The sequence below is a fragment of the Bos taurus genome, chromosome 24 (assembly GCF_002263795.3).
Source record: "Bos taurus isolate L1 Dominette 01449 registration number 42190680 breed Hereford chromosome 24, ARS-UCD2.0, whole genome shotgun sequence".
Classification (NCBI taxonomy): domain Eukaryota; kingdom Metazoa; phylum Chordata; class Mammalia; order Artiodactyla; family Bovidae; genus Bos; species Bos taurus.
Genome location: NC_037351.1, coordinates 44673067 through 44687966, shown reverse-complemented (window position 1 = coordinate 44687966; position 14900 = coordinate 44673067). Strand labels below are relative to the sequence as shown.

Here is a 14900-nt window from a genome sequence, read left to right as displayed (position 1 = left end):
TTACCAGTATTTCTACTTTTCTGCTATCTCCTCCCTTCAATTCAGGTAGCTAGGCTGATTTGTCCTCACCCCCTCAGGGTATGTACTTGACAGCAAAATGCAGAGGCGGGGAATTAAAAAACAAAAAACCTTTTTTCTGGTTTTTCAATTTCAAATGCCTAGGGATTAGGAAAATAGAAAAGACTGGAACACAGAGAAATCCTTTGGAAGAATTGGAGCCAGGCTTTCTGAAAGGCCCTTCTTTCCTTCTCCTCCAGGTTAGAAAAGAATTCCTAGGTCTGGAACTAAGGTTCATCCTTGCTAGTAGAACAGGGTGTAAAAATTCGTATCAGCAACATGTGTGAACACAGCTGACTGTCTTCACAATCTCTGTCAGCACGTTGCTATTCTCTGGACTGACGAAAAACCCTAAAGGTTGAGCCAATCAGTATCATGGCAACAGCTTTGTCCCTACATGAGAAGTTGGTGGGAAGAGATTAGGTACACCCCTGGGAGCCTTGCTGATTTCAGAAATACCAGCAGTCTAATGAAAAAGGACTATATGAGGTACTAAAATTTCCTGGTTCAGTGCAGGCTTCCCTGATAGCTCAGTTGGTAAAGAATTTGCCTGCAATGCAGGAGACCCTGGTTTGATTCCTGGGTTGGGAAGATCTGCTGGAGAAGGGATAGGCTACCCACTCCAGTATTCTTGGGCTTCTCTTATGGCTCAGCTGGTAAAGAACCCGTCTGCAATGTAGGAGACCTGGGTTCAATCCCTGGGTTGGGAAGGTTCAGTGCAAGATAGTTGGCAGAGGAAAGAGGGCAAATTCTACTTTGATAGAAATTGCTGACTAAATTCTCTGAGTCTCAGGTGACTGTCTAAAGCATTAGGATTCCAACCACCCTGGGGATTGCCCTAATAATCCACTGTTGAAGACTGCTATTCACAGGATTCCTGTTATTCCATTGTGTGTGCTTCAAATATCAAAAGTCGTAATAAATGTTACATTGGGTCAGGTTGATGGTTAAGGATGCAGAGCTGCTTATAACATTTTCTACTTACCTTGTTGGCTTTTTGAAGTGGTGCATCAGAAGATAAAGAAAGGAAATGAAAAAAATATAAATATATGTATAAACGTTTACATGTTCTCAAAGTAGAATGTGCAAACTATACTTTTAAAAGGGCTCTTAAAACCTACTTCTGAATATAAAAATTAGAACATGAAGAGTAGGAACAAAAGAAAGTGCCACCTCAAGGGCTCCACCCTCCTTCTGAGACCCCATCACTCTTTTACTGCTTGCCATATTCTGCCTAGAACTATAGTTTATTTTCCACATGCCAACCTTATAAGTTCCTTCAGAGCAAGGATTGTATATTCCTCGACACCGCCTTTCGGGTCTTGCTCAGACTGGGAGTTTAGGATAGTGATCAGTAACTGCCTGTGGTTGATTAAATAGCTTTTCCTATCACTCCAGTAAAACTTTAAGGCCAGCCAGGGATCCATCCTTTAGCTATTTAACATCATGGGATATTTAGTAAGAAGGCTTAATCCATAATGTTCTTCTAAAATTTTAGGATAGGAGGGTCTCCAACATCTTATACTACATTTGGGTTGCTTTCAACAGAGTTCTGACTAGTTCTTTGAATCAGGCTTGGCTTTATGTCCAGGTGTAATATATTCTGAACAGTAACCCTGTAAATCAGACTCAAATCTTGCCCAAAATGTACTTCCCAGAATCATACAAGAGGCAGAAATTTGGTGAGAATTTTCTCAATGATTCTATATCCAGTTGGTGTGAGCAAAGACCCCCAAATGCTATTAAACTCCTCAGTGATGTGAACCAGATGGAAAATAAAACAAAAGAATTCACAACTCATGTTAGACTGAATTGAATGTCTTTAATTTCACACAATGAATAACATATGAATAGGATTAACTTTTTTTTTTTTTAATAGTTAAGTGCTCTATACTGTGCTAACCTGATCTGGTAGCGAAAAAGACTGAGCTTTCTTTTAGAAAAAATGTTTAAAACCCAACATCTAAGACCATGGAGGAGCATGACAGTAAAGCATGCCAGATGTATCTACGCCTCAAATAACAGCAAGTCCATGTTCATTTTAAATGTACAAAAATGCTTTATGAATAAAAACTGTTACAAAAAGAACATTTCAAACAATGTACAATTTTTCTTGCCTCTATATTCAATAAAATACAAATACATTTTTTGTTCTAAAATATGTTTACATACAATCAAAGTAGAACATGCAAATTACACTTTAAAAAAGGCTTTTAAAAACCACTTATGAATACAAACTAAAAATTAGCCAGCACGACTTGTAAGACAATCTTGTGCCCCATTTTTTTCTTTTGAAATATATATATACATATTTAACACATCATGTGCATTTATTATTATTTAAGAAATAGATTTTTTTTTTTAAAAAAAAGGAAGAAAAAGAAAGACACCAACCTAAGCTGGAACTGCCCTTCTGTGTTGACCAGTGGCAGCTCTTTTCAATTTTTCCCCCTTTAGTGTTTATTATACCTGGGCAAGTGGGCGAGAGTTATCCAGGAAGTTTCTTCCTTGGTTGATATGTGCTTCTAAGACTGTTCCCCAAGTGACTGAGTCCAACAAGGGAGGCAGACTCATCAGTAGGGCAAACTCTCCAAGAAACAAGAGGCAGAGGGAGCCTGGTGTTGTGGAAGGAAACTTTAAAAAACACCAAGAAAATGCTACGGTATATTACAGTTCGAGTTTCTAGGCACTGTGATGACATTGTCTGTAAGCTCTGGCATGTGGACCATTGTGATATTATAGGGTAGAATTGAGAATAATGTCTATATTTATCTACTTTTACATAATGTGAAGGACTGAAAATCCTGCAATGTAACACTTAAATGGCTTTTGAGGCATTTCAGCTTCTGCCACCTCCCCCCGACCCCCATGCTACAGTTGGCATTTAAAGGCTTTGGAAATATATGTATAGACTTTAGACAGTTCCCAGGTAAATCTTCCTAGTGGTAGGGAAATAATATTCTCCAAAAGCTCATTATCTGAATATTGTCGGGTAATAAGCTGTAGGAGTGGATTTTCTACTTAAGTCCTAAAACCAAATCCTTTATGATCTCCATGTAGTACATCACCTTATACTATAATTCTGTCACCACTTGCTTATCATATTTATAGAACCAGCAATGCCCAGAACACGAACTCCGACTGCCATCAAATGTGGCCTTCCACTCCGGACAGCAGCCAAGTTAACATGCTAATCCTGTCGGCCCTTAGTCACCTACTCGGGGCTGTCAGTGGCTGTTGAGTCCCAGGCCTGTCAAATCACGAGCCAACCCTGACATGCTCTCCTTTCCTTCAACCTGTCTTCCTCGGGTTGTAGTGGGAACCATACATTAGAGGAAGTTAAACTCTGTTCCTCTCGTTTGAGACGAACGGTTGAAAAGCAAGTGGCTCCCCAGCCACTTAGAAAGATGGCTCAGAGACCCATCATCACCCTCAAGGTGATTTTTATACCGATTTCACCCTTTGCTTACCCCTAATCAGACTCCATATAAGTGGGTCCATATTAAGTGCCTCCTTGCTGAAGGCAAGTCTTGCAGGAAACAGAAAAGTAAACCAAGGAATTTCTCTTATTATGAAATACTTTTGGAGCGGTTATGGAGTCTCGTGCATTTTCTCTAAATATGCAGCCACAGAAAGCAGTGCTGAGTGGCCAAGAGACCTCCCCAGTGCATGTCAGGAGAGTTGGGTTCTAATACTGGTTCTGCTACCAATAAGATGTGAAATGAGACTGGCCCCATATTGAGCCTGGACAGGAGAGGCTAATGCAAAGCGGGTAGTTAGAAAATGAGGAAATGGTCATACTAGAAAGATGAGTTAGGCTAATAGAAAGCAAAAGGAAAAAAATCAAAGTAATGCGATACTGAGGGAAGAACTTGATGGGAAAGAGAAGCCCTATGTAGGTGACAAAATTTGCATCCACCTCCAAACAATGAATTAGCTTATCTCAGTTTGGCTCCTCTGCAGTTTTCCAATCTAGTCTTGGGATCATAAATGTAGAAGATCTGCGTTTGACTCACACGATCACTGGCGAACTGAATTTATGTATAAGGTATAAGTCTGCTGTACCTCTCCTGGAATATCTTTTGTTGGTTTGGAAATTCTAATGTATCCTAGAGTTATTTGAAATTTCTCACCTACTAGAGGTTAATGCCAATTGAGCTTTAGGTCCTTCCTTAAGAAGCTTAGAGAGTGTCAGCTTATTCCTCTCTGCAGGAAGATTTAGTCTGCTCACAGAGGGGAAACAGTACAACACTGGAAGGAAGAAGGGCAAAAGAAAGAATGAAACCAATTATTTTCAAAATCCAACAAGAAAGAAACCTCTTTATGGCTTAATTGGAATGAAAATGGGTGCTCTTTCATAGCAATGGTGGGGTTAGCAGGGATAATTTAAACCTTCCTCTTGAATGACTTTGGAACCACTCAGATATGGCTTGGGAATGACAAATTTAAAGTGGTTGGTTTGATTTTGCTGTTCAACCTGTGTGAAATGTCAAAGGTCAACCTAGGTCATAAACAGTATCTAAGATATAAGCTTTGAAGAACAGGAGACTGCATTCCTTTAAACTCACATATGCTGGGATTAAATGCTACTGACTTAGTGGCAGCACACGATGTGAAGTCCATGGTGATAGCATATAATAGGATGGCTCTGTGGGTAATTTCAACCAACTGCCGGTGCCATGACAGAGCAGTGATGTTTGCAAGCATATTAACTTGGAATTTAAACATTTACTCTGATAGATAACCCATCCCTTACTCTATGTTCCCAACAAAAATCCTTCTTTTTCTAAGGAAATAATGTTGTGTTCTGAAGTAATAACACAATTTTCTGCTCTTCCCAACTTCCTGTAAAGAAGTAATTTGCAGGTAAACCAGATATTCTCATCAGAAAATTTAATTCTGTCTCTTAGTGTCTCTTTTTATAATCTACCATACCAGGTATTTGATGTCTTAGGGAAGATAAGGGGGAGGTGTGAGGAACGAAATTGAAAATACTTATTTGAAGTTTCCACATCTGACTTTTAGAAAACATCTATGGCAACGGAATAACTTTATATTCATTCTGAGTTTCTTAACATGTTTTACTTGGGCTGTGGAAATGGATAAAAGAGATGGAATATCTGTCCACGCTAAACCAATGGCTAGAGTACAACTTGGATGAAAAATGTACAGTTGAAATTGACCATTTAAAAGACGATTTGTCACACACAGTTTGCATCCATGCAGACTGATAGACTTATAATTACATTATGTACAAAATGTTTCAGTTTATTAAGGCAACCACAACTTGGATACTTTGTCCAAGGTGATGTGATAGGATTGGAGTGGTGACACCCTTTGAGCATTTCCTTTCTTTTTTCCCAGATAAGAACACTTAATCCCATCTGCTTTCATGAAAAGAGATAATGGACTTCTATTGTCTTTTTGCTCCCTTTTTTTTCCAATGACCTTTGACAGTTAACTGTTTGAAAAACAAAAACAAAAACAAAAACAAGGCATTGCTAGACACTTATCTTTCTGGTGGGTCCGGGGTTTCAATTTTTGGTGATTTGTCAATTATTCCATTTTCTATGGGGCATTAAAACCGTTTTAATCTGTCTATGCTTCGCTGATATGTTTTAAGTATAAAAATAACCTGATTGATACCTGGGTCAATATATATTCAGTTGCTCTAAATTACTTATTTTTAAAAGGCTCTATCAATACTAAGTATTCGTTTCACAATGACTGGGATTCAAAGCCAAGTTCCTTGGAACAGCATGCCAAGGATGAACATGACGACACAGGTAAGGTTTACATTATTCAGGCATGAAAGGTAATGAAAAGGTACATGGAAGTACAATGTGCAAAGAAAAAGCTGGAACAGATGATGCTAAAAATCAGTGTATGTGTGGTAGAGGAAACACACACAAGAGTATGAATGCATGTCTGAGGTTGCCTATCACTAGAATTTCACCCTCCGATGACATCAGTCTATCTGAGAAACCGTATTGTTAACAGAAAGATTCAGGTCACCTGAAGATGATTTTGGTGCCCCAAAGCCTAGCCTAGCTCAAAAAACCAGAAGAAATAAAAACCAATTAAAATGGAAGTGGATTACAACAAAGCCAGTTGAGAAATGTGCCACTGTTCTCCCCTTGGAATGTTTCCTAACTGAGGGCGTTTCCCTTTCAATCTTCCTGTCCAGCAACCGCAATGGAATCAAGGGTGCGCCTCGGCTGCAGGAGGTCTGGCGGCTTTCCGGGAGCACCACCATCTTTTTCCTCCAGGATGGGTCTCCTGCTGCCTGTCAAGGATCTAGCCACACTGAAGTGCTGCTTGGTGGGAACTGCTGTGAAACACACACGCACGCGCGCAAACACACACGCACGCACACACCCATTCTTTTGAAGACGTCCCCTTGCTTTGCTTTGCCAAGAGCTCCTGAAGGCTCAACCCCGTCCTCTGGCCCGATTCTGCCCCTGCCCAGCTTCTGGAGAGCAGGGCATGGTGTCCCTGCGGCGGGGATTCCGCCCAGCCCGGCTCACTGCACTTCCAACGCGTAAGTCCACCCCCGGCCCCAGGTTCGGACGCCCAGACCCACCCTAGGGAAGGACATCGCTCTCACTGCCTCGCGACTTCCTCTGCCTTTTGGCTTTCACTTCCTCTTCCGGGGGAAGGGGCTGTGGCGGGGGCGCCTGCTGCGGGGGCTGGGCCGGAGGCTGAGGTTTGTGTTTCCTCTTCCCGCCTCCTCTGGGGGTCTTGGGCAGAGGGGGCGGCGGGGGCGGCGGGGGTGGCGGGGGCGGCGGGAGGGGCGGGGGCGGCGGCGGGGGCAGGGGCGGCGCCTCCCGGGCCATGTGGATGACCGCCTCGATGGTGGCCATGATGGTGTCTTGGCTGGCGGCCGGCTCCAAGACAAGCGGGCTCAGGCTCGGCTTCTGACCCCGTTTGCTGGGAAGGTCGATGCATTTTTCCAGCACTGGCATTTGGTCTCTGGAGTCCTCATCGAACTGCGTGGGCTGCTTCCGGGGACGCCCTCTCCTCTTCTTGACGAAGTTGTTGCCCGTCTTTGATTGTCTCTGCAGCCGCTTGGCCTTCAGGATCTTGTTCACGTGGTCCAGGTTCTTCTTGGTGGACAGAATCTTGGTGTAGTTGCACATCTTCCGCACCTCGCACTGGATCGCTTCGATCTCCCGCCGCTTAAATCGCTTCTTCAGGGAGGAGCTGGCTGCAGGAAGGGAAGAGAGAAGAAACTGATCACAGGATGCAGGCTGTCTTAAACCCAGGCTTTTCAGTGACAACTGGCATTATATTTGGCTATGAAGATGATGGAAAGTTGATGCTATGACTCAGTACCCACTATTCTTTTTTTATTAAAATTAAAAAAAAATAGACATAAACATGGGTTGAATAGTATGTGTACAAAGTATATCATTATTTCGGTCTCCACAGAAATCCCATGAAATACTCTTGTTCCCATTTTTAAGTTTGGAAACAGGCTCACACCATGTAGGAAGATCTGCCAGGGAAGTCAATGTCAGAATCACAATATAACGTCTTCCATTGTTGTTTTTCTATTATAGCTTTTATTTTTTTGTTCAGCTCTCTGACCTCTGATCTAATTTAATTTAGCATTAGGTTATACTTTCTTTTTTTTTTTTTTGGTAAAAGATGCTGAAAGGATAAAATGACAAGCAGCCCTCTGGATCAGAGAATCTGACTCATTCGTTTGTAGCATCAACCTCAAAAAGGAGATGCCTTGACCTGAACTAGAATCCGGAACTGAACCTATTATATCCCTAACCGTCCTCCACTGACAGAGGGAGAATTCTGTTAGGAACACTATATCTGGGATGACCCTATCTCTCTTAATTTCCCCTGCAATGGTCTGGACATGTCAACTTGCCTGATGATGTCCAATTGACCACGTCTTTCTTAACTAGTGCATCTTCTGGAATCCCCAAGGAAAATACCAGCCAGGTGTTTCTGAATCATTTACACCCCTGCTACTGGGCTGTTGTTTGCAAAGAACTCTTTTCATGTCCTGGTGGCCAGATGCGCCTCTGTTTTATGAGCCAAACTTCTAGTTGCAGGAAGTCCTGTACTGCCGCCACTAAATAGCCTTCAGAACTGCTTCATTTTGAAGTTCAGACACCGTAAAGTGTGAATAGCTTCAAGATGGAGCAGACCTTTCCTCTAGATGCTTCTTCCTCCTTGTGTTGTTCACTAGAGGCATACCTGTCTATACATGTGTATACATACATACACACACAGGCACTCACACACATCCAGCTGCCCTATCTTCACATTGGCTCCTCCCTCTGGCCACTTACAAGCTCAAAAAGTGTGTCCCTAGTTCTTTGCTGCTGTGATTTACGCTAAATGCGCATCCCCAGAGAAGCCCATGTAGTTGTCGTCAACACTACAAAAACACTGCAGGCCTAAAAGCAAATGTGTTTCATTTTAGCATGGTGGTTTGTTGTGTCATCCTGCATTTCTTCAACTGTTAGTGGAGAAGCAGAATAAATATCTTAAGGGAGATGAGGAAAAACTGGCGAAAACACAGACACCGCTGTCACTTACTCTTGGGCACTCTGGCATGGTTCTTTCCCTGCTTTTCCCCATCTCTCTCTCATGCTGTGCCTGACACAGATCTCCTGGAGGGTTTTATTTGAAGTTATTTATGCCATGGGCTTCATGGAGTGGGAAGCTCTGAGTTGCATAGGACAGGCCAAAATGGTACTGCTTTTGGCCAAAGGTCATCGTGAGACTTACTGTGCAATGAATACCTACTGAACAATCTTTAAAATAAGTTATAAAGATCAAAATAGAACAAAGCCAGAGTGAGCTTCTGACTACAAAATAGAATTTTTGTAGTTAGTGTTGTAAAAAGAAAAGCTTGCTCGATTGTAAGTTTTCAGACACAGAGGCCGACTTCTGTTGGTCTTCATGTCCCTCACAGGGCATGGCATGGTGCCTTGTAAAAATGGCAGGGATTTAAAAATTGTTTCTTGACTGATGAATCATACTGATCATTACTGTCTTATATTCTTCTCTAAAGGAGTTTTAGTTTAGATTTTTAAATTGACCATTGGAAATATCGTGACACTAACAGCAAGTTTCCATGTCAGAGCCAAGCCATTTACTTTGTCCACACTGCTCACAAGGAAAGGAAAACTAAGTATCCCAACTTATTTGTTGAGGCCCCAGGTTGTTTGCCAGGAGCTTCCCAGAGTCTGTGCTTTACTGGATGATCCCTGTGTGTCCTCAGTATTCTATGGTCCTTGGGCTAATACTCCACAAAACAATTGGCATTGTTCCAAATAAAAGTTCCACGAGCAGTTTACCTTCTTCTTAGTTTATATCATCCAAAGAGAAGAAAATGCCATGTGACACACTATACAGCATGCAGTTCCAAAATAAATCATTTGGGGCAATTAGCTGGCAATGTTCAATGATTAAAGTTTGACTAGAAAACTGTGAGCTGAACTGGAGGTCATTTGGAGCAAATACAACCAATGGATATTTCATCTCAATACTTTTTTGAGCATGAAATGTCATACAAACAAAAAGGACATAGTAGATAGTCCCATATTCAATAATTTCTTACATGATACATATTTTTTTATTAAACCTTTGCATTAAAAATTATGAAATAATTCATTCTGAGTATTTTAAACCTACCAAACAATACTAAAAATACTATAACCAACTCTTTTGTACCCACCATTCACATTTAATAAACATTACTTTTTGCCATACGTGCTTTATTTTATTAGCAAGAAGACATTACAGAGTCAGTTCAGTCAGTGCTCCATCAATTCCATTTCCTTCTCTTTCCCTGCTTGAATTTGTACTTTTACTGCATATATGTGAACCCATATTGGTAAAAATTAAAAGTCTGAGACTACCTGATATTTGTAATCCTGTAAGGAAGTAGCAAGACTTGCACAGTGTTGGCAGGAAAGCAAAGTGTCACGATGATTTTGGGAAGTGATTGGGCAATAACTGCTAGTGTTGAAGATGGGCGTGCCCAGGGCCCCAGAGAGCCCAGCCGGGTTGCCTCCTTTGCTCATGTGTGACAGGAGGCTGATGATGTTCCTTGAAGCTCAGTGTATGTTACAGAAGACTTAAAACAATCTAAATATTCATTTAAAAGATAATGAATCACTGTGAAACATTCACCCAAGGAAATACTGCACATCTGTTAAAAGGAATAAACTACATATCAACATGGCTGAATCTAAAAACAGTTGAATAAAAAAAGAAAATGAGTGTTTGTAAGGATACCATTTATGTAAATTAAAAACACAGATCCCTTGAATTTTTGTCTCATTTTCAATGACCAGGTGTGAAAGTTTAAAGTGACTCCCATGTAGATTAATTGAGTCAAAGACTGAGTGGCTGAAATTTCAACATTTCTTCCCTCCAAAGCTACCTCATGGGACTTTATTAAGCCTCTAGAGTAGCACTGTCCAATAGAAATGTCTGCAATGGTGGAACTGGTCTGTATTTATGCTGTCTCATACAGTAGCCATTAGCCACATGTGGTTAAGGGGTACTTGACATGTGGCAAGTGTGACTGAGGAATTGAATTTTTAATTTAATTTAAAGTTAAATAGCTATATGGGCTAGTGGCTAACATATTGGGCAACTCAGCTCTAGCCCAAGGACCATAGAATACTGAGGACACACGGATCATCCAGTAAAGCACAGACTCTGGGAAGCTCCTGGCAAACAACCTGGGGCCTCAACAAATAAGTTGGGAAGAGGGGAGGAAGGAGGAGGAGAGGGTGGAGGGGAGGGAGGAGGCGAGGGAGGAGGGGAGGGAGGAGGGGAGAGAGGAGCTGTAAATTAAAAGAGAGAAGATATAAAATGACCACATGTGGATGCCAATTTAAACTGTCAAGAGATACTTTATAAATTCATGGAAATTTTAATAATATCTAGGCATTTCTTGATATAATTGGTTGCTAAGTTTCTTAGGTGTGATAATTGCACTGTGATCATTTTTAAAAGCACCTTCCTTTTAGAAATACCTACTAAATTATTAATAGGTGAAATCAAACAACATCATCTGGCCCTGGCTACAAAATAATAAAGGAAGGAAGAGGGGTGTGGAAGTATTCCTGAAACAAGATTACCATGAGTTGATTATATTGAAGCTGAGTATGCTATTCTACTACTCTGATATATACTTGCTAGTTCCATAATCCATGGTTTAAAAATAGAAATAATTAGTGTCAGTAAGACATCTTTCTTAGGATCTTACGATTGGTAAGGGTCAGAGTGTTCTGCTTTTTATACTCTTGGGCTCTATTTTACCTAAATAACTTTAGAAGAATAAGAAATGACCTCGGTAAAGGTCATATATCATCTCCTGGAAAACTCCTCCCTCGCCTCCTCCCTCCCCTCCACCCTCTCCTCCTCCTTCCTCCCCTCTTCCCAACTTATTTGTTGAGGCCCCAGGTTGTTTGCCAGGAGCTTCCCAGAGTCTGTGCTTTACTGGATGATCCGTGTGTCCTCAGTATTCTATGGTCCTTGGGCTAGAGCTGAGTTGCCCAATATGTTAGCCACTAGCCCATATAGCTATTTAACTTTAAATTAAATTAAAAATTCAATTCCTCAGTCACACTTGCCACATGTCAAGTACCCCTTAACCACATGTGGCTAATGGCTACTGTATGAGACAGCATAAATACAGACCAGTTCCACCATTGCAGACATTTCTATTGGACAGTGCTACTCTAGAGGCTTAATAAAGTCCCATGAGGTAGCTTTGGAGGGAAGAAATGTTGAAATTTCAGCCACTCAGTCTTTGACTCAATTAATCTACATGGGAGTCACTTTAAACTTTCACACCTGGTCATTGAAAATGAGACAAAAATTCAAGGGATCTGTGTTTTTAATTTACATAAATGGTATCCTTACAAACACAGCTCCTGCTGGTAGCTATCCTCCTGGCTGAGTGGGGTGGGAGAATGAATGAGTGCTCTGGGTTTTATTTTGTAACTAATTGCATAAACATGCCTTGTGGTCCAATCTCCGTTGATGGCCTCATGTGTTAAGATGAAATATCCCTCTTTCTTTTCTATATTATAGTTTTTGAGGGGTTTCCCATCTACTGAACATCTGAATTTTATTGTATCCTATAAGTATTATCCAAACTTTTAGTGCGAGCTCATTATGTTGTGTGTGAATAGCACCAGAGCGCAGGTCCGTAGGAAGGGCTCTGGGCAGGGACAGCTGGAAACCAAGTTGAATTAGGATGAAACTCTTAGCCCCTTCTGGGTCTCTCCTTTTTCATCTGTTACGTTGAACAGTTAGACTAGATGCTCTTAATGTTCCCTTCTGTATTTAAAGATTGTTATAATTCTTTCCTATAAAAGAAAGAAAGTGAAAGTTGCTCAGTCGTGTCTGACTCTGCAACCCCATGGACTATACAGTCCATGGGATTCTCCAGGCCAGAATACTGGAGTGGATAGCCTTTCCCTTCTCCAGGGGGTCTTCCTAACACAGGGATCAAACCTAGGTCTCCTGCATTGCAGACGGATTCTTTACCAGCTGAGCTACAAAAGAACCCCAAATTCTTTCCTATACTCATTATCAATTGCCTTACCAAATGTGAGGTGGCTTTCTACAACATTTATTTCATCTAATAATTTTGAAATCCTAGTGTGGTGGAGAGGAAGGCTTTGGATTTGGCAGGGTTTGATAGTCACAAATCTTTCTCCTTATTGCTTATGATTTCACTGTCCCTCTAAATGTTAACAGATTTTTCTCTCTTCAAATTGTTTCATTATTAAACAGTAATTTCTGGTCTCTTGCAGCAAGATTGATTCCATATTTGCTCTCTTTCCTATAATTGTCCTATATCTTGCCTGCTCTTTGTTAGTCTTAAAGAGTAATTATGAGTGGCCAAGGCAAAATATGAATTCATTTCTTCTAACTCTGCAATGCAAATCATCTTGTAGATTTTTTCTTTACTTAAAATTGCCACGCAATGGTTAAGTTGGTTTTGATCCACATCTCGAATTTCTCTATTTGCTCCCATTATCAGATGATTGGCTCACCAACATTTGTTGATTCTGCTACTTCTTTTATGATAATCAAACATTGGACTTAGCACTCCTTTTGCACATTGACTTTATAGATGTTGTGTAAGCACTGAGAGCAAGATAAGGGCTAATGAGGCTTAGCTGTATATTGAATTTTCTTAAGAAACAGGTACTAATCTTTTAGAGACTCTGCCCATAGGCAAGATACATTCTGGTTTTGTAAAGTTTTGGATGGGTTAGAGAGGGAGACAAATTTATCTCTAAACTAATTAGACTTCTTCTTGCTATTGGGAAGGTGAAGAAATTTTAGGGACTGTTGAAATGCCCGGAGTGGAGTTGGTCTGCAGGTAGAAAGGGCTAGAGCACCGTTGGCCTCAGTCAAGGAACAGAGATGCAGTCTGAAGCCGCTTTGTATGTTGATACACGTTAGAAGATTTCTTTGCAGGCACAGGCCATGACTTTCCTATGTCCTCCCAGAGCTATCCACACAGCAGGACAAGATCTGGTATGTAACACATGGGCAACAAATACAAGTTCAAGGGAATTTGACTGTTCTCCCATGTAAACTGTACATTTTGGGGATACTTCTGTACTTAACTCAGTGATGATCTCTTGTTTTCCTAATGCTACTTTTTACTTTCTAGTAAAAGTAAAGCTCCCCTGGTGGCTCAGCTAGTAAAGAATCTGCCTGCCAATGCAGAAGACTTGGGTTTTATCCCTGGGTTGGGAAGATCCGCAACCCACTCCAGTATCCTTGCCTGGAAAATTTCATGGACAGGCTTCATTTCGGAGCGGTGGCCTACAGTCCATGAGGTCGCAAAGAGTTGAATATGACTGAGCTCGCATGCATGCTAGCATGCATGTAAATTGAGCATTTTTTTTGGATACTTCTGTACTTTTAACTCAGTAATGATCTCTTGTTTTCCTAATGCTACTTTTTATTTTCTAATAGAATATATGAAGCAACTTTCCTTGGCATGCAAGGAACTTTCCTTCTTCCTTAGAATTTAAATTAACCTTCTGTGTCCTGGTCTTAAAAGCTCATTTGAAAAAGATGGCAAGTTCCCTTGGCCGGTGAGGCCTCTGTGGGGCAAGGCACATCAGAGTCACTGCCGGTCATCAGCACACGTGCGATATAACACTGCTTTCCAATTTGAAAGCCATAATTTAGAATTAAGGGTTAGCAGATGTGGGAGACTTGTCACCGATAGAATGGTGTGCTTCCATTCTGTTCTGAAAGTCACATTAATATAGTTGGGGGTTTCTTTGAAAATGTAACTAGCTTGTTTAAAGCATAGTAACTGCTGGAACCACTAAATGATAGCTTCCTCTTAGGGTTTTATTTTGACAGAACATTCTATCTCAGCTACAATGCTGAGGGTACATTCTATCTCAGCTGCAATGGCTGAGGAGACCCTGGTCTTTGTTTTGCTCCTATTTCACTTGTCTCTGTGGGGAAAGGGAAGGTAGGAGGTGAGGAGAGCAGTGTGACTATGGAGAGGTGGAGCAGTAGGTGTGTGCCTGTGTGTTCATGTGTGGGGGCTCCTCTCTGCCGCTCCAGATCTGGATGCTGTTCTAAATTGGCAGGCTCTCAAGTGGGGTGTATGTTCCCCAAGGAGGAAACCGGGCTGCAAGAGAAACATAATAATACTTTAATTTATATTTTTATCTGAAAAATAAAAACCATGTTAAGCAGTCCAATGCTTAATATAAGGAGCAATGGTGGATGATGCCCGTATTTGGGCTGCATATCAGATAATGTATCACCTGTCACAGTTGGGCATGAAGTCCCTGGGAAAAGAGGAG

General features: G+C 41.2%; 1 protein-coding gene across 4 annotated transcripts in view; it reads right to left on the bottom strand.

Annotated features, from left to right (window-relative positions):
* Positions 1-1859: 1859 nt before the first annotated feature.
* SETBP1 (SET binding protein 1) overlaps positions 1860-14900 on the bottom strand; it is a 409029-nt gene continuing 395988 nt past the window's right edge. For 3 of the 4 annotated variants that reach the window (XM_059881067.1, XM_024984548.2, XM_059881068.1), the window contains one exon: positions 1860-7264. In XM_059881067.1, coding sequence (XP_059737050.1) covers positions 6642-7264 — 623 coding nt within the window. In that variant the 3' untranslated portion in view covers positions 1860-6641. Of the gene's footprint in view, positions 7265-11539; positions 14723-14900 lie in introns of those variants that run through there. The other variant, XM_024984552.2, reaches the window with a different exon arrangement.